The sequence below is a fragment of the Eschrichtius robustus genome, chromosome 19, assembly GCF_028021215.1.
Source record: "Eschrichtius robustus isolate mEscRob2 chromosome 19, mEscRob2.pri, whole genome shotgun sequence".
Classification (NCBI taxonomy): Eukaryota; Metazoa; Chordata; class Mammalia; order Artiodactyla; family Eschrichtiidae; genus Eschrichtius; species Eschrichtius robustus.
Genome location: NC_090842.1, coordinates 15,253,001 through 15,273,941, shown reverse-complemented (window position 1 = coordinate 15,273,941; position 20,941 = coordinate 15,253,001). Strand labels below are relative to the sequence as shown.

The window sequence follows — 20,941 nt, the reverse complement described above, 5'->3', positions numbered from 1 at the left end:
TGGAAATATCCCAGTCTCTGTAACTTGTCTTTTCATTTTTTTAGTAGTGTTTTTCATAGCACAGTAGTGTTTTTCATAGCACAGTTTGTACTTTTTATGAAAAAAAAAAATACAGTTTTATCATTTTTTTCTTTTATGGGTTGTGCCTTTGGTGTAATGTCTAAGAATTCTGCCTAACCCCAGGTCATGAAGGTTTTCTCCGATATTTTCTTCTAAAAGTTTTATAGTTGTATGTTTTACATTTAGATCTATGATCCATTTTGAGTTAATAGGTGTGAAATTTAGGTCAAGGTTCATTTTTTTTTTTCTTTTTGGCATATGGATATCCAGGTGTGATGTGCATTGAGTTGTTCATACTATTACCTAATTATCCTTTTAATGTTTGTGGTGATATCCCCTCTTTCATTCCTAATAATTGGTAATTTGTATTGTTTCTCTTTTATCATCTGGCCAGAGGTTCATCAATTTTATTGGTCTTTTCAAAGAACCAGGTTTTGGTTTCACTGACTTGATGTATTTTTTTGTTTTTAATTTAATTTCTGGGTTCTTTTTATTATTATTATTTGCTTTTTTCTAGTTCTTTTGGGTTTATTTTGCTATTTTTCTAGTTTTTTGTTTTTGTTTTTTTTTTTTTGCTGTGCCACACAGCTCACGGGATCTTAGTTCCCCGACCAGGGTTGACCACGGATGACCCGGATTGAACCCGTACCCTCAGCAGTGAAAGCTTGGAGTCCTAACCACTGGACTGCCAGGGAGTTCCCTCTAGTTTCTTAAAGTAGAACCTTAGATTGTCAGATTGTTGACATGTTTCTTCTGTTCTTATACAAGCATTTAATGCTGTATGTTTCCCACTAAGCACTGCTTTAGTGTATAACTCAGATTTTGATGTATGTTTATGTTTTTGTTCACTGTATTTACGAATTTCCCTTGATATTTCTTCCTCTTTTACCCATGGATTATTTAGGAACGTATTGTTTAATTTCCAAGTACACAGAGAGTTTTACAGTTAGCTTTCTGTTACTGATTTCTAGTTTAATTCCCTTATGGTCAGAGACCATATTTTGTATAATTTCCATTCGTTTAAATTTATTTATTTATTTATTTTGTCTGCGTGGCTTGCGGAATCTCAGTTCCCCAACCAGGGATTGAACCCCGGCCACGGCAGTGAAAGCACCGACTCTTAACCCCTGGACCGCCTGGGAATTCCCTAACTTTTTTTTTTTAATGGCCCAAGACATGGTCTATCTTGGTGAATGTTCTGTAATTGAGAAAAATGTATATTCTGTTGTTGTTGGTTGGGGTGTTCTATAGGTATTGGTTAGATCCAGTTAGTTGACAATGGCATTCACATCTTTTACACCTTTGCTGATACTCTGTCTATAGTTCTATTCTTAGAAAGCATGTTGAAGTCTCTAACTATAATTGAGTGGTGGTTTATTTTTCCTTTCATATCCGTCAATTTTTGCCACATATATGTTTTAGCACTACTGTCGAATACGTTTGCAATTAGGATTGTTGTATTTTCTTGGCGAATTCACCCTTTATCGAGCAGTGGGAGGATAGGGAGTGATTTACGCCATGCTCTTAGGATCACAGCTCCTCTGGTCAGAAGAGAAGAGTCTCCCATTCCCCGTTTCTAGGTGCCTGCCTGGCTGCTACTGCCATTGCTTTTCTGTCGCAGCCAGCACCGTTGCAGTATTGCCTGGGGGCACGGGTGGAGCGAAGGACAAAACTAAACAGAAGAGAGCCTTTTCCTCCATTGTCTTATCTTTCTTTCTCTGCTCCTTAGACCAGAAAGAGAGGGTTTTTCTTAGAGTTCCTTCTCTGTACCCAGTGAGCACTTCTGGGTTTTGGGCTGCCCTTGGGTACAGGCTGGACAATACTGGAGGAAAATGATAGTTTCTTGCCAGTTTGAGGGAACTTCAAATTCTGCTCTCTTTCTCCAGTCGGCTCACTGTCATTTATTTTTCAGAGTCCTCGGGTAGCTGTGGCATGCATTTTGTCGAGGATTTTAGTTGCATTCAGAGGAGAGAGAGGCAGGAGTCTCCATGGAGTGTTATGTATACCCATCTTCACTGGAACCAGAACTTTTTGTTTAGTTTTGATCTTAGAATATATTCTGAAATATACTAAATTCTGTACTATGTAAATAAACTTTTGTTTTTTATTCATGCCTATGTGGACAAAAAAAAAAAATGTTGCCTGCCATTTCAGTAAACAAAGAGTGTTGCCCGCCATCAAGCCATCAGCCACTGCTGCCCCTGCAGCCCCCCAGTGATGCACCCTGAAGGGAATTCAGGATGGAGAAAAACAGGATACCGGCCCTCAATAGTTAAGATGCATATCAAAGGAATGGTTTCAGTAAACCTAGACTCTTGCATTTTCCCATACATAGAAAAGCACTAAAATCATTAACTTGAGATGTCTGTTTTTTTGTGATTAACATCTTTTGATGTTTGACTACATGTTTCTTTTTGTTTTGTGTTGTTTCCCACAAAAACTCATATGTGTCCTGGCTCCTCCGTTACCTCTTTGGAGCAGTCCCTCAGAGCTGTCTGAGAGGCTCTATCCCTGGCTATAGTCTCCAGTAATGCCCCGAATAAAACTTAATTCTCAACTTCCATGTGCATTTTTTTAGTTGACACCTATTAAGATATTTTCTTGTGATATATGAAGAAGTCAAGTAGTAGTAAGTTGTCATAGCCCAAGGAAAAAAGATAACTGGTTTTCTCTAAGCTAGAGGCAGCCTGGTATTAGAGGAAGAGTGCTGAATGGGGGAATCATGAGACATGAGTCGGGCTAGCAACTAATTCTGTGACCTTGTACGAGGTAGTTAACATCCTGCATCCTCAGTTTCTTCCATAAAAAGGTAGTGGCTTTGAGACTTCCCTGGTGGTCCAGTGGTTAAGACTCTGTGCTTCCAGTGCAAGGCCCGCAGGTTTGATCCCTGGTCGGGGAACTAAGATCCCACATGCCACATGGTGCGGCCAAAAAAAAAAAAAAAAAGCTAGTGGAATAAACTATATTTCTGTGATTCTGAGGCTGATAGCTGAGAAATTGCTCCAGGTAACTTGTTTTTCTCTCAGGTGGCTTAAACTTTTGTGATTTTTCCCATTGGACTACACGTTTTGGGACTAGATTTAGGCTTTTTCTGATAGTCTTTGTTTGCTCTGTAGAATCATTGAGGTCTTCCTAGAGAGAAGTTATTTCTTAGCAGAGTATTACCATTGATCTCGATTGATTTTTAGGTTTCTCTTGTTCCCCACACACCAAGTTAGGGTTGATAATAAATAAGATTCTCTTTGAAAGTACAGGGACTTCCCTGGCAGTCCAGTGGTTAAGACTCCGTGCTTCCAGTGCAGGGGGCATGGGTTCGATCCCTGGTCAGGGAATAAGGCCCCACATCTGCACAGAATGGCCAAAAGATTAAAAAAAAAAAAAAAAAAAAAAAAAAAGGAGAAGGAAAAAAAGTACAGTGACTGGGCTTTAGACAGTCAAAAACTGATTTTCTATTTAGTTCTTGATCTCTGAGAGCTGTAGTAGCTTTATGCTTTTCTTATATTTCACTATGTTGAAAGAATATAGAGTATATTGGTTTTGCTTACCCTTAAATTTTGTTTTATCCTGAAGTCCGTGGTACTTATGGTTATTGTGAAAAGTAGTTCTTTATTTAGATCTCTATTAATATTTTTTATTATTTATGAAAAATTTTAAGGATTGAAATGTCTTGTTTGTCGAGACTTTTTGACTTAAAAAGTTTTTGGTTATGAACAATTTCTAATACACATGAAAATAGAGAATAATATAATGTACCATCATGTATTTATCATATACCTTCATCAGTGATCAATATTTTGCCCAGGGGCTTCCCTGGTGGCGCAGTGGTTGGGAGTCCGCCTGCCAATGCAGGGGACACGGGTTAGAGCCCTGGTCCGGGAAGATCCCATATGCCGCGGAGCGACTAAGCCCGTGTGCCACAACTACTGAGCCTGTGCTCTAGAGCCTGCGAGCCATAACTACTGAAGCCCACGTGCCTAGAGCCCGTGCTCCGCAGCAAGAGAAGCTACCACAATGAGAAGCCCGCGCACTGCTTGCCGCAACTAGAGAAAACCCGCGCACAGCAACTAAGACCCAGTGCAACCAAAAATAAATAAATTGTTTAAAAAAAAAATATTTTGCCCGTTTTGTTGCATTTTTTTTCTCTCCTGTTTTCCTTCCTCAATATTTTTTCCCCCGGGAGTATTTTTTTAAAAAATATTTATTTATTGCTGCGTTGGGTCTTAGTTGCGGCACTCGGGATCTTCATCGCGGTATGCGGGATCCTTCTTTGCGTGCGGGCTCTTTGTTGCGGCACGCGGGCTTCTCTCTAGTTGTGGCACACGGGCTTAGTTCCCCGACCAGGGATCGAACGCACGTCCCCTGCATTGGAAGGCGGATTCTTAACCACTGGACCACCAGGGAAGTTCCTCCCCCGGGAGTATTTTAAAACAAATCCTAGCAATCATATAATTTCATGTATATATAATGTTTATTTATTTATTAAAAAAAAATTTTTTTTTTTTGGCCACGCCGCACGGCATGTGGGATCTTATGTTCCCCTGCATTGGAAGTGCGGAGTCTTAACCACTGGACTACTGGGGAAGTCCAATATTATGTTTATTTTTGAAGTACTGGGAAGAACTCTTGGAGTTTTAATACCAGGTTCAGGTGCTAACTCTGTCAGCTACCGCCTTTGTGACCTTAAGCAAGTTGAATAGTTGCTCTAAGACGAAGTTTCCTCAAACGCAAAGTGGGGATAATGATTTTCTGCCCTTACTTCAAAATGATCTAAGGGACAAATGAGATGATGAAGATAATAAATGTAAAAGTGCTTTGTAAACTACAAACCCTAGACCCTTGAATAGTTCTGTTAAAAAGTAACAAAACAGGAGCTTCCCTGGTGGTGCAGTGGTTAAGAATCTGCCTGCCAGTGTAAGGGACACGGGTTCGAGCCCTGGTCTGGGAAGATCCCACATGCCGTGGAGCAAGTAAGCCCGTGCGCCACAACTAGTGAGCCTGCGTGCCACAGCTACTGTAGCCCACGCGTCTAGAGCCCGTGCTCTGCAACAAGAGAAGCCACCGCAATGAGAAGCTTGTGCACTGCAATGAAGAGTAGCCCCTGCTCACCCCAACTAGAGAAAGCCCACGCGCAGCAACGAAGACCCAACACAGCCAAAAATAAATTTATAAAAAAAAAAAAAGTAACAAAACAGCCTTATACAGGTAGCTTTGCATAGTTTAGGACACACAATCTTAAGAGGGCCAATATACCAAAGCATATCAATACCTAGGGAACATTTCTAAATTCCTAATGTACTATCCCTACCTTGAGGATTGATACCATAGTGAATGATTGGAGTGGGACATCCTCCTGGTATATTAGAATAGAACAACATTGAAAATCATTGGTTTAGGATTCCACAGCTAATATGTACTGAAGGTGATTGTAATGATTATCTAATTCTATCATTTTTCTTAACTTTGAGGTATAATATGTATAAAATAAAATGCAACTGTTTTAAGAATACAGTTTGGTGAATTTCAAGAAGTGCATATATCCATTTCTATCACCCCAGAAGGTTTCCTTGCATCCCAGTCCAGTCCCTATCTTTATCCTCTCAGGTAATCATTGATCTCTTTGCCATCACTGTAGATGAGAGTTGTCTTTCTTAGAGTTTCATATAAGTGAAATCATACAATATGTACTCTCTTGTTGTTTCTTTTGCTCAGCAGAATGTTTTTGAGACTCTTGTATGTTGTGTATTGGTTCTGTTTTATTCTGAGAAGTATTTTTTTATAGGGGTATACTGATTATGATTCACCTGTTTATGGACATTTGGGTTGTTTCCAGTTTTTGGCAATTATAAATGAAGCTTCTTTGAACATTTGTGTACATGTCTTGGTGAGAATATATATTTTCATTTCTCTTGGGTAAATATGGAGTGGATTTGCTGAATCATATGCCAAGTATATATTTAACTTTATATGAAGTTGCCAAACTGTTTTCCAAAGTATTTGAACCATTTTACATTCCCACGAGCAGTCTGTGAAAGTTCATTTGTTCTATATTTTTGCCTACAATTTTAGCCATTCTAATGGTGTGGAGTGATATCTCTTTATAGTTTTAATTTGCATTTCCCTGCTGACTGATGATGTTAGCATCTTTTCATGTGCTTACGGCCATTCATATATCTTCTTTTGAGAAGTGTCTATTCAAATCTTTTCCCCATTTTTAAGTAAGATTGTTTTATTTTTGAGTTGTAGAACTTTATATTCTAAATACAAGTCCTTTGTAGGATAGGAATTATATTATTTCTCTTTCTGTGGCTTGCCTTATTTTTATAATGACATTTTTTGTAGGGTAAAAGTTTAAAATTTTTATAAAATCCGATTTATTAATTTTTTCTTTTGTATTTTTTGCTTGTGTATGAAATGATTGCTTAATTCACGTTTCCAAAGATTTCCTTCTGTGTCCCATTTTGAGTTAATTTTTGTATATTGTGTGAGGTTAGGGTCCAAGGTTAATTTTTTTCTTCTCATGTAGATATCCAGTTGTGCCAGCTCCATTTGTTGACAGACTATCCTTCCTCCTATTGAATAACCTTGGCCCCTTTGTTGAAAATCAGTTGAACATATTTGTGTAGGTCTATTCCTAAACTTTCTGTTTTGCTCCATTATTCTCTGTCTGTCCTTAAATTCAGTTCCACAGTGTCCGAATTACTGTAGCTTTGTAGTATTTCTTGAAATTAGGTAGTGCAAATTCTCCACCTGTGGGGTTTTTTTTTCATAATTGTTTTGTCTATTATAGGTCCTCTGTTGTTATTATTATTATTTTTACTTTTTAAAATATTCATGAGAATATGACACCAGTAGTCTTCTGAACAAAAAATTGTCACCTGCCATTTCAGTAAACAAAGGATGTTGTAGCTGTGAAGCCATCAGCCACTGCAGCTGTCCCCCATGGTGCACCTTGAGGGGAATTCTGGATGGAGAAAAACAGGATACGGGCCCTAGATAGTTAAGATGCATATCAAAGGAATGATTTCAGTCAGCCCAGACTCTTGCATCTTCCCATACGTAGAAAAGCACTAAAATCATTGCCTTGAGACGTCTATTTTTGTGATTAGCAGTCATCTTTTGATGTTTGACTACATGTTTTTTTTCCACAGCAAAACCTCCTATATATCCTGGCTCCTCCCTTACTTCTTTGGAAGAGCTATCTGAGATGCTGTATCCTGGGTTTCAGTAATGCCCTGAATAAAACATAGTTCTCAGCTTTTAGGTTGTGCGTTTTTTTCACTTGACAGTTTTGTATGCTGAGATCAGTTTATTATTTTTTTCCTCATCACATTTTCAAAGAGTACCTAGGATACTGAGATGATTATGCTTCTTGGAAAGGTGTTTAAATCTGATATTTGGTCTTTTCTCCTAATCTTTCATTTTGTTGAATTGAGCTTTGATTATGATCATATTCAGTATTCATCTGATACTTTGTTGAGCTTTGTTGAGTTTAACAACAGTTGAGCAGAAAATACCTATCTTCTTAAAGGTTAGGCATAGGCCTTTCCTTAATTTAAGGATTGCCTAAAGATTTGGGTTGAGTTAGTTCCTAAGATATTTTGATATTAGTGATAGGCTTTACATCATTGGTGTATTTTATGTCTTATTTTGCTTTAGTTAATACTTAACATTTTTATTTGTGTTCTTTCCAGAGGCTTAATGAATTGAGGGGTTTGTATGTAATAGCTTTGCTGGAACTTTGTATTACTGGACTCAGCAAGTCTTAAATTCTTAAAAATCAGAAATGTGTGTGGGAAGTTGTGTGAATGGTTTTGGTAGTAAAAAATGTGAACGTCTTTATTTAATGTCTTTCTATATCCAGAGAATGCCAGCCCCCATCAGATTGCGGGAGCTGATCCGGACCATCCGGACAGCCCGAACCCAAGCCGAAGAACGAGAAATGATCCAGAAAGAATGTGCTGCAATTCGGTCATCTTTTAGAGAAGAAGACAATACATACCGGTGTCGGAATGTGGCAAAATTACTATATATGCACATGCTGGGCTACCCTGCTCACTTTGGACAGGTAGGCTGGGCTGAGACCACATCTAGCAAGGGTACTCTTATTTTAATGTCAATAGGTCAGGGATTGTCAGTCTTTCCTGTTGGGGAGGACAGGCTATTTTTGATGTCCTTGTAGTCTGATTATTGTGGACTGAGGGTAGAATTGAGAGAGAAGGCTGCAGACCTGGGAAGGCATGATATTGCCATCAATTGTCCTTTCCATTGGGAATCTCTCATTATGTGGATTAGGGTATGTTTTGATGGTGGCAGTGAGTTTAAAAATTGACCGGGATTAACCAGTAGATTGTGATTGTTCTGTCAGAGGGCCTGGACTATAATGAGTATACATTTAAGAAAAGTTTGCTAAATGTTTTCTTAATTATTTCCTCAGTGCAGTGATATTATGAGGAACACCCCCAACAGATGTTTTTAAGTAAAAGAAATTAGATGGTTGCCAAGTAATAGCATTTAAGGATTTTGTCCTAATTACCTCATTCCTTGATAGCTATAACCACTGTGCAGGTCTGCCTCTTGATTTGCTCCCACATACAAACACATACAGCCAGTCTGGGCATGATATTCTTGGTGATATTAGCTTGCTTTCTTCTTTCCACGTTTGTATGTGGTAAGGGAGATTGAGTCACAGAGAAGGGTATAGTGGGTTGTTTTTTAATTCTTATGAATGCTATTAAATTTTATTTCAGTTAAGAATTTAATTATATGCTAAGTAGTCTTTTTATTGCAAAGACTGCAAAATTAAAAGAAAGAATGTGCAGTATTAGGTACAAGTAGAAAAAAATACTACCCATATTTGCATTATTCAAAGATAATATTGTTAATGTTTTGATATATTTATCAGGAAAGATGGTCATCAGTTTATCTTCTGTTCAGCTCATTAACTTCAGTGGAAGGAGATGCCCTCACCCTTAGGTTAAAACAAAAAAGTAATGGGATTGAATCTTACCAGGCTGACTTGGGTTACTTTTATGCTCATTTTGGGGCAGGAAATGAGATCAGCCTCTCTAGAAATACACGTTTGAGAGTGGGAGAGCATTAATTCCCCAAAGGAAAATTGAGTTGTTAATATCAGAGGAAAGGACCAGATACTAGGCAGTCAAAAACAACAGCTGTCTTCTATAAATAAACGTCATATGCTTTTACTATATCAGAAGTGGATCTAGGCGTGGTTATCCATGTAGTACGTGACATAATTAGTATAAAGCAAATAGATGTTCATATATTCTTTTTGGTTGATTTTAAGTAGACTCATTAAGTTAGATAGTCAAGTGAAGGGAAGACTCCTAATCCTTCTACTCAGAGAGTACTACTGTTAACATCATGGAAACAGTAGATTTATATACTCCAAAGGGTGTACTTTAAAGACAAACTCTGGAATTTAAAATCATAGGATAGACTTTGGTGATACTTCATTTTGTAAAGGAGCTTTCTATATATATATCTCTAAGATTTATTTTTATAACATGTTTAAATAAAACTGCTTTTCAAGTCTGTCTAGGTGTTTTGGAACTTAATTAGATAAAACATTTAAGTCTTAGGCGGAGAGTGTTCATACTCAAGGAAAGTACTAAAATTTTGATACGAAAAAATAAAGATTTTTCTGAGTGGGAATAGGAATCATAATTTTAAGGCCCTCATTCTGTTCCCTCTGTTTGAATAAGTCACGGCCCTATCCATATGAGTAATTTGGTACCCTACCCATTGGAATTGCTTTTATAATGTACCCATAAAAAGGTTCCTATCAAGATTCTCTCTCCTGCATGTATGAATCACAGTGTCATTTTCATTTAATTATGTGTAAAAACAGCCAGCCTTTAATTGCATTTTATTTGTTAGATGTGCACTGTACATTATGATAGCCACTAGCTGTGTAGCCACTGGTCTTTGGAAATGTGGCTAGTTCAACTGAGGTGAATATTAAAGGAAAATAAATTTTGGGTGGGTACTTGATGCAGTTATTGGAAAACTTTTAAATATGTTTTAAAACTTGGGTATGTGAATCTATTTTATCAGTTGTAAGTTTTATGAAATCTAAATACAGTTCACATATTTCTGATGGATATGTAGTGTACAAATTAAGATGTGCTGTAAGTGTAAAATACATACTGTGTTTAGAAACCTTAGTACAAAAGAAAGATGTAAAATAGCTAACTAATAATTTATATGCTGATTATATGTTGAAATGATATTTTAGATATATTGGGCTGAATAAAATATATTATTAAAGCTAATTTCACCTGTTTCTTTTTCTTTTTTACTGCAGTATCTAATACTGTACAACAGAAATTAAATATGAGCCAGTTGTATAATTTAAAAATTTTTAGTAACCATATTTTAAAAGTCTTACTTAAATTTTACAGTAAAACCCATGAGGTAGGTAGTATCCTCATAGTACAGATGAGGAAACTGAAATTTAGAGTTTAAGTGACTTGTTTAAACTGAAATTTAGAGTTTAAGTGACTTAAGTGACTCAACCTTGTATAACTCTAAAACCTATTCATTCTTTGTGTTTAGTTTAAATCTATAAATAGCTATTTGCATTAAGTTAATTAATTATTTTAGCCCTGCCTTGCAGTAAAAAAGATTTGAGATGGCATATGTTACCAGCATCTATTTAAAAGGGAAAAAGAATAGTAGAAGGTAAGAGTTAGGAGAAGGAAGAATTCAGAACACAAGGCCTGTGTAGTTGCTGTTGGGGAGGCAGCTCAGGCAAGAAAAAAAAGATTCAGTTATGTGGTTGTTACTACTAGAATTTAAGAGCACAGCTGCGGGAACCAGACTGCCTCGATGTGAATTGGCTTTGCTACTTTACTGTCTGTGTGGTTTTGAGCAAGAACCTTATTAACCTTTCTTGTTTCCTCATATGTAAAACGGGGATATTCGTAATACTACTTTATAGGGTTATTCTAAAGTTTAATTAAATTAATAAATGTTAAACATTTGTTTTGTTCTTAAAAAACTATCAGACATTACCAATTTTACCATTTCCTAAGGGACAGCAAACAAAATTTAGGAAAAGCACTGAATTCTAAAAGGGATGTTCTTTCATGGGTCTTTTATTTAGGGGTCTTTTAGTAATGTAAGAGACAATATCCTCAACATTTTTACAACAAAAGCAATGATAGATTTCCTGTAGGGTGTGTAAACTTTCACGTGTCTGGCTTAAACACAACCCAGAAATAAAGTTGAATATCTGAAGAAGTGGGTAGATTGCAGGAGTAGAAAATGGTGGCTCAGAGCCCAAATTCTTCACAGATGTATTTTGTTTGTCCTGCACAGTACTTAAAATTGTTTTGAGTTTGCTGCCTACATATAAAAATCAAATAACTTCTCATGGAAATCTGGATTTCTAGTTTCTCTGAGAAAGTCAAGAGGATTTGGCAACACTGGATCCACATTTTCACATGGTAGTAGTAGGCTGGGGACCTTCTCCAGGCTGGGCATGCGTTCTCTTTCTCCCCAGTTCCATCCTGGCCTGCTGTACCCAATTACCTGTCTGCAGTAGTCTTCCTCTCCATCAATATAGTATAGTATAGCATTTCACTTCCTTAGGTTCTCTAAAGTTTTACAGTATTCTCCATAAGGTCTTACACATCTTTGGTGAAACTTATTGCTAGGTTCCCTGGAGCTCTTGTTCCTATTGTAAATAGCATTCTTTAAAATTTTTAATAATTATGTTGTAGGTATATAGAAATATAATTGATTTTTGTCTGTTTATCTGCCTAGCAACATTACTTAGTTCTAAGAGTCCCTGTGGACTCCGTTGTTTCCATATGGTCAACAATACTGTCTGCAAATGATGGCAGTTCCCTTCCTTTTCCATCCTTAAACATTTTCTTATTTCCTTACTATACTGTACATGGAGAACAATATTGAAAAGAAGAGGTGATAGTAGGCATCCTTGCCTTGAGCACACTTAAGCTCAGATTGTGGTCTCCAAATACCCTTTTATTCTAAAAGGGTCAGGCCCATTAGAAAGATGGCTGATCCCAAATCGGGGGCAGGAAATGTACAGAATAAGCTTGGACTGTTGTACTGTATCAGAAGTCAAGAAAAACTACAGAGGTCATTTTAAAAGGATATGGTAGCCACAAGAGGAGGTTGTCATGCCTCAAAATGAGAAAGTTTGAGCTTTTAGTAAAAGTAATAATTGTAGTTGAAACATACCAAGTAAGTTTATATCAATGAGTTCATAATAATTAAAAAATTTTTTGAAAATTTCATTGGTCATCTTTGGAGGATACTAGGGAACTGACTCATTATTTTGAAAACTGATAAATAAAAGGAAAGAAACAAACATTTATCCTGCCTTTCCTTACCAGTAGTTCCTTGTAAAGGAATTATTGCCAAGTTCCTTCTGAAGGAACTATTGGTGATGCAATGGTATATACAGAGAAATTGCTCCTTAGAGGAATAATCCAGCTAATGAAGAAGGAATGGAAGAATTAGGATATTACCATTTTGCAACCCCTGATGATCATCGGTGCTGCTAATGTCACAAGAGAGACAACCACCAGAAATAATTATATGCCTCCTGATGAAAGTTCATACCACCACCTGCGAATTATATTTGCTAAATCAAAACAAAAGAAAAACTGATAAACCTGAATCTGATCAAGCCTCCTTGTCTGTTTAAAAAGAGACGTTTTATAAGTGTTCATTGTAGTTTTGTTTCTGTTAGGAAAGCATTGGGAACAATCTGTATCTCCACAAAAAGAATAGGTAAGTTGGGCTTCCCTGGTGGCACAGTGGTTAAGAATCTGCCTGCCAATGCAGGGGACATGGGTTTGAGCCCTGCTCCGGGAAGATCCCACATGCCACGTAGCAGCTAAGCCTGTGTGCCACAACTACTGAGCCTGCACTCTAGAGCCCGTGAGCCACAACTACTGAGCCCGTGTGCCACAACTACTGAAGCCTTCGTGCATAGAGCCTGTGCTCCGCAACAAGAGAACCCACCGCAATGAGAAGCCTGCTCACCGCAATGAAGAGTAGCTCCCGCTCGCCACAACTATAGAAAGCCTGTGTGCAGCAACGAAGACCCAACGCAGCCAAAAATAAAATAAATAAAATAAATAAATTTATAAAAAAAAAGAATAGGTAAGTTGTAGTATATTCATACATGGGATACTCTATAGCAATGAATATGACCAAATTGGAGCTTCTTGTCTGGATGTGAGTAACGCTCAAAAGATGTTGAGTGAAAAGAGCAGGAATACAATATGATACTTTGTGTAAAGTTTAAAACATTCAAAAACAATTGTCTCTACATGTATAGCTAAGGACATATGACATGACAATGATCAACGGCAGTTTTGAGTTTTGGTTACTCCTGGGATAGAGGGAACAGATTGAGGCAGAATATTCAGAGGGATTCAGTTGAATTTGTAATATTAAATTTATTAAAATAAATAGGGTAAAATTAAGATTTGATAAAGCTCGTTGGTAGGTCAAATTTTTGAGTAAAATATTTCATAATAAATTTTCTCAAGAGAAAAAAAAAATGGGATACAATAGGAATGTTAATGCCAGAAGAATGAAAAAACAGGCTCTGGTCCATATAGATTTTATGTTGCCAAGCTACATAGTGGTAAAGCAGTTATAATCTTGTTCTTCAAAAATGTGTGTGTGTGTGTGTATAAACTAGAAAGTTATTTCTGAGTATTAAAATGAAATACAAGTAACTAAGACCTAACCAATCAGTTGCAAATCCGTTAATGTTTACAATATTTTAATTGCATCTTTTCATTAGGATGATTGTTCACATCATAAAGCTCAGTGTTAAATTAAAAGCAAATGTATATGTGCATTTGACCTTTTGGGAAATTGTTCTAAAAGCTAACAAAACGAGTGCAGCTTTTTTCTAAAGGGCAACCAGATTAATGCTGATAAAAGGCAGTATTTTTACTTGCTTCAGAAAAATGTAACAAGGCCAGAAACTTGGTAAAGTTCTCCTTTTAAAAATTGCTTTGAAATTCAAGGAAAATTGGAGCATTGAGTCATCTAGGAAAAGTATGTAAAAATTAAGTTGTTAGGCTTTCTCTCAAATCTACTCCATCAGAATATCCTGGGGGTGACCTATATATCTTAGAACCCTCCGAGGTGATTTTGATTAGTGATTTTTAAGGCACTGTATTTGTTCTAAAGGAGGCTGATAACTTCAGTCCCTTAAGGCTTGTTGCTCATGGCTCTCTGGAATGCTTCTGCTGAGAAAATATTCTGAGAAAAATTCAATGATCAGCTGGAGAGAATTAGGGACTATTTGCCTTGAAGACATGGAGTGTAGGACAACTGTTAGGGCACTGTCTTCCATGACGTGGCTCAGTTACCTTAGTGATAAGGAAACTAGGCCCAGATTGTTGAAATAACTCACATAGGTCTCTTAGCTAGAACCAGGATAAGAGAGGCAAAGCTCCTAACTGGTTTCTTTCTGTTCCACTAAGTGTTTTGTAATGAGGTAGAAACCTTTCTCAGATGTTTTCTTAGTTTCTGAATTGGGTGGCCTTCCTACTTTGTTTTCACAGTAGCTTGTGCATGACTGTCACGGTATATATATATCATATTTTATGATAAATATTCAAATGCTGGTTTTCTTTTATGTGTCCTTCTAACTGTGTATCAGAATGACTAGCACATTGGTTTGGACACAGCAGGAGCTTTCTAAATTAAAGGAAAACCACAGTGTCTCAAAACACTTGGAAAATAAATATAAAAAAATCAGTGAGTAGCAAAGGGTTACCACAGTCAGCCCTTTGGGATGTAGGTCGGGGGAGAGGGAGAAGGTTGCTGTGGATAAGCAAGTATCAGTATATTAAGAGCTTGTTAAGGAAGAAATTGATAGTAGGTGAAGAATACAAAATAACTGTCAGCAGAAAAGAGCACAGCCCTTGTGGGGAATAGAGATAAGAAGGGAGCATACTTCTTAACACGTTCCTGCGGCATCACAGGTATGATAGGATAGCACGGTAATTGCTCATTATGAATTTAAGTTATCTTTAAAAGGTTGATTGTTTCCATTTACTGAGTTATATTTTCATATGATTTTGTTCTTAAATTTTTCAAGAGCTTTTTCATGAAATGATTCCAAGACTCAAATGCTTTTTTGCTATTTTTTGAAATATATGTTGTTTAACTTTGGAGGGGGAACAAATGATTTGTTGTTTTTTTCCTTTTTAATTATAATATTATTGTATTAACTTTTCTAACTACAAGTTAGATGTAAGTTCTCTTTGTCCTGCAGTTTTTTCTCTCCCAGCCCAGTATTATTTATCTTTGAAATAAATAATGACAGTTCATCGACGCAAAATTTAAAGGATACAAAAGGATATACGATGAAAACTCTGCTTTCTATCCTCTTCCAGTCACTTAGTTTCCCTCCTTATAGGCAACTTGTGGTATTCATTTCTTGACTGTACTTCCAGAGACATTTTATACATCTCCAGGCGATGGACATATATATTCTCGCCTCTTCCAAAAATACATTGTAACATACTGTATGCACTGTCCACTTATTAATCTGTCTTGAAGATTAACCCATACCAATATATAAAGAGCTTCCTTGTACATATTTTTTTCCAACTTTATTGACATGCTCATGGTAGTCATACAGCATAGTATTCTGTTATATGTGTGAATCAATTTATTTAACTGATGTCTTATTAACGGACATTTATTTCCAATCTTACTGTTTAAAGTAATACTACAATGGAATAATATCCATTATTTTGCTCATGTGTGAATATAAATGCATTGTAAGTTCCTAAAAGTGGATTTGTTGAGTCAAAGGATATGTGTGTTTGTAATTTAGATAGACCAAATCTTTCTTACTACATCTTGTGCAAGTTTATACTGCCATGACTAATGTCCTTGCACTGTTATGACAGTTTTTTATCTTTGCTAATAGGTTAAAAAGTAGTATCTCAATATGGTTTTGATTTGCATTTCTTTTTCTTTTTTTTTTTTTTTTTTTCTTTTTTTAATAACTTCACTGAATCATATTTTGCATATCATATAACACACCCTTTTCAGGTGTACAGGTCAATGATTTTTTAGTAAATTTTCCTAGATGGGTTTGCATTTGTTTTATGAGGAGGTTGAACTTCATTTTGTATGTTTGAATTATTTCTTAGTTTGAACTGTCTGTTCAAATTCTTTGACTTTTTATATTCGTTGTTGGTCTTTTTAAAAATAAGTTTGTAGAATCCTGTTGTATAGGATTTCGTGTCTGTGAAATGAGTTGCAAATATTTTTTCCAAGTTTGTCATTTGTCTTTTGACTTTTGCTCACAGAGTTTGGGGTAAAAGCAAAAGTTTTCTGTTACCTTGGTGGTGGACTGTTTATGGTGGATTTAAAGCCAGATTTGTGGGTTAGCAGTGTTTCAGGTGGCAGTTTCAAGTAGCTCTAAGTGAGGAGCAGTAGTTCTCGATGGAAGTTGAGGTTGTTGTCTAAGGGGTGGATACATTTGATTGGTTACTATTTTTTTTCTGTTCTGTAACTCATGTTAAGTGTTGAGTTGTGTTTTTAGTGATTGCTGCTCAAAAGTGGATGCCCTCTCCTCACATTTACCCACATCCCATTGTATTCCCCTCCAGTCACTTTCTTTTTCAACATTTGAAAACCTTGATAACACTTTTAATGATGACACGTGGTACAGTCTGAGCTCTATTTGCTGGCCACTGTAAATGTGAAGTGTGATCAGAGTTAATCCTTCACTGGAGTATGTATTTCAGAGGCCATTTCCAGTATATAATCTTGTATTTTCCCCTCAAATTTGTCACCTTCAAAAAAAAAAAAAACAGCAGCCCATTCTTAGAGCAAAGTCACTGTACCAACAGGAAATATTAAAAAAGAATTAATTTAGTATTTGTCCCTTTAATTTTAGTTTTTCTTTTGGCTATTTAGTTATTAGGTAAGTTTTAACAGCTGTCACAAAAAGCAACAAATTGTACTCACCAGTCATCAATAACTTTTGGTGTGACTATCTTAAAACTTGACCTTTAAAAATATGAAGTAATATTAATGCCTGAGTGTCCTTTTCATTAGTTCACCTTAAGAAAAAAAATTTGGGTAGTTTGTGTAATGCTTGCTGTTTGCCTGAAGCGTGATTCAGTAAGGATGATAAACATTTCAGTGATACCTGGTTCTTAGAACATTTTCTTTTACTGCTAAAATATTTATTTATAGAATGATTAAATGGAAAGATTTAAAGTCCTTCAGTTTGAAAAAGAGAAAGATTTTTCTAATAACATTTTAACTTGTGATTTTCTCATTCACCTCAGCAGTAATTTTTCTGCTGACATTGTAAGAATGACTGTAAACATCTTCTATTTCAGAAATTGTTTTTGAAATTTAAATTGAATGTGTAGACGGAAGGGAAGGGTTGTTAGATAATCTTTGTTGATCTCAGAGGCATTTCAGTTTTCCTTGGGATCCTGGTTGTTCTCCCTTTGAGGCTTCTTTGATTTGTTCATGATGGTTTAGTCATCCCACAACATTTAGGTGTTTTTATTGTAGGTACATTGAGAGAGCAGTTTTTAAATAGCTCGAAACAGGTTTATTTGTAAACTCTTTTACATTTCTCAGTTTGACTTTCATACTTACAGGCAGATTCATATGGGAAGTAGTCTCATGTGATCTTACATTCCTGTCTACACCAGTCTGCATCTGAGCCTCTTTCCTTGGAATGCAGTGATTCTAAATGGGAGCATAGTTTGAAAAACCCCTCTTGAAGAGTCTAACTTGTGTATACCCTTTGTAAACCACTGCCTGAGAGGGAATGTTTGGCCTCTTCCATGTTAGTGAAGATGGAATGATAAAGTATATCAGAGTGACTGTGATGTTCAAGAAAGGCTAAGTAGAGAGACAAACTGTTTAAATACAAGGACTCTTTTTTTTTTTTTTTAATTGAAGTATTGTTGATTTACAATATTGTCTGTTTCGTGTATAGCAAAGTGATTGAGTTTTTTATATATATATATTTTTCAGATTATTTTCCATTATAAGTTATTACAAGATATTGAATATAGTTTCTTGTGCTATACAGTAAATCCTTGTTCCTTATCTATTTTATGTATAGTAGTTTGTATCTGTTAATTACTCCTAATTTATCCCTCTCCCTCTCTCTTTCCCCTTTAGTAACCGTAAGTTTTCTATTTCCTGAGTCTGTTTCTGTTTTGTAAATAGATTCATTTGTATTATTTTTTAGATTCCACATATAAGTGATATCATACAACGTTCGTCTTTCTCTGACTTACTTCACTTAATATGATAATCTCTAGGTCCATCCATGTTGCTGCAAATGGTGCTATTTCATTATTTTTTATGACTAATATTCCATTATATGTATATATACATATATATTTTTTTATACACATACACACCACATCTTAAACCAATCATCTGTTGATGGGCACTTGGCTTGTTTCCATGTCTTGGCTATTGTAAATAACTACACGGATTCTTAAGCTCTGAGGATTGTGTAAAGAAGAATTATGTAAAGAAGAAGTCATATAAAACATTTTAGGTTAATTCCATTACTGGGTTTTCCTCTGGCTTGTGTGTGTTTGTTTACTTCTGTATTTGATTCCTAAAACCTCACCTCTCCATAGTACTTGGTTCGAGCCCTAAATGTAGCACTTTCCACATTATGTTAAAGTTAGTTTTTGTCTATCTCTTCTTCAGTTGTACATTCCTGGTGTTTAGGACACTGTTTGGCACTTTGGTATGTTTCCAGTTACTGAGTTTTTGATATTCAAAATAGGAACCAGATATTAAATACACACATGAGCTTGGTGCTCGTTTAATATAACCTGGGAATTAAATTAGGAATTAGGTTTATTAAAACTTTATGACAACCCTTTAGTAGTTTGTATGAATATGTAGATCTAAGGTAAACTTCACAGATTATTTGGATGGCAAATACCATAGGACCTTGACAAGATGATCTGTTCCAGAACTTGATTATTATTATGAAGATATTGAACGATCTTAAACCTTTGCCTTTTATTTAGGTGGTTTGATCATACAGGTTATACCTATGTACTTTAGGTAACCATTGACTCTGGGTTAAAAACATTGCTTTCCTGATTATGGTAGCAATTTCTTAATTTTTTTCTTTTCCTTTTTTCTTTTTAAAAATTATTTATTTATTTATTTATTTTTTATTTGTAGTTGGAGTGCCTCAAGCTTATCGCCTCTCAAAAATTCACAGACAAACGCATTGGCTATTTAGGGGCAATGCTGCTGTTAGATGAAAGACAAGATGTCCATCTTCTCATGACCAACTGTATCAAGAAGTGAGTCTTAATTTCTTTCTTCCAATAACTACTTTGTACTTCTAGGTCTTTTTTATAATAAGACATCAAAAGCTTCTATTTATTGATTTTATATTTACTGTCTAGAATGTATTTGAGCTGCTTTTGGTTCTGTAGCTTATACGTAAAGAGGCTAAGCAAACGATTAAAACTTCTGTAGGGGATAATTTAACTAAATGAAGGCATTGCTGTACATCTTGAGTCATAGCAACTATTTAGCCATGAATAAGCATTTGGACTTTCATAGAATAGAAAGAGCATTGGTAAATCTGAGCTTTCTTATCATATATTTTTTTGAATACCACGAATAATGAAACATTGTGTTTATTAAATAATTACCAGTGTATATTCTTAATAAATACCATTTAAAGGTAAAAAGAGAGGTCTTGCTTGTCAGCAGTCTAATCCCAGATTTCAGTTGCTGGGAATTATATTTAGCCCTGTGAATTTTTGTGTATAAGTCCTTTTTTCTCTAATGGGTGCTTTACTGATTTACTAGTCCAGTTATGTGTTTAACTTACAAAGTTAATGCTTGCCATTCTGGAGAAATTAGAGGACCTGTGAGTAGGGAATTAACAGTTCTCAGTATCTCTCTTATAATAAATTTCTGTTAGAAAGTTACGGAAGTTTTAGGGTTTCCCTGGTGGCGCAGTGGTTAAGAGTCCGCCTGCCAGTGCAGGAGACATGGGTTCGAGCCCTGGTCCGGGAAGATCCCACATGCCGTGGAGCAACTAAGCCCGTGCACCACAACTACTGAGCTTGCGCTCTAGGGCCCGCGAGCCACAACTACTGAAGCCCCCCTGCCTAGAGCCCGTGCTCTGCAACTAGAGAAGCCACCGCAATGAGAAGCCCACACACCATAACGAAGACTAGCCCCTGCTCGCTGCAACTAGAGAAAAAGCCCGTGCGCAGCAAAAAAGACCCAACGCAGCCAAAAATAAATAAATTAAATAAATAAATTTTTTTTTAAAAAAGAAAGAAAGTTATGGAAGTTCTGATGGCCATATTGGTTAAAGGTACTTTTTGGTTTGTTTTGATTTGGTTTTGGTTTGTCTGTTGGTTTAATCTCCTTTTTTAGATTTCTTTTTCATTTATAGTATTTCTGTATTTGACAGAAAGTAGAATCAGGGGGATATAGGTGATCAATTTGAAGACACTGAACTCATATATTTTGCTGTGGTAAAAATTATAATTTAAAATTTCCCAATGGATAATGAAAAATTTCAAAATGAGAATTACGATTGCTTGTAAATATAGTGTGTCATGTAAATACATTGACTCTGTGACTTAATTTGGGAGAATCTTGTTCTTTTTGGCCTTGAAATAAATATTAGTAATGAAAATACTAAGTTGGTTCATTTATTCAACAAATATTTATTGTATACCTGTTGTATGCCAGGAGGTGTTACGAGCTTTGGGGATGGAGAATGAAAAAAATGGACAGAAATCCTTGGTGTCATGGAGGTTACATTTGAGATGTTTAATGTGACTTTACACATTTATTCTGGACA

The 20,941-nt window shown here is 36.0% G+C and overlaps 1 protein-coding gene across 1 annotated transcript in view; it reads left to right on the top strand.

Moving 5' to 3' along the window:
• The window catches only part of AP1G1 (adaptor related protein complex 1 subunit gamma 1), a 76,335-nt gene that overhangs the window by 19,096 nt on the left and 36,298 nt on the right, over window positions 1-20,941 (top strand). Inside the window, exons 2-3 of the mRNA XM_068529386.1 lie at window positions 7,922-8,125; window positions 19,288-19,412. Of these exons, the coding sequence (XP_068385487.1) occupies window positions 7,925-8,125; window positions 19,288-19,412 (326 nt within the window). The 5' untranslated portion in view covers window positions 7,922-7,924. The remainder of the gene's footprint in view (window positions 1-7,921; window positions 8,126-19,287; window positions 19,413-20,941) is intronic.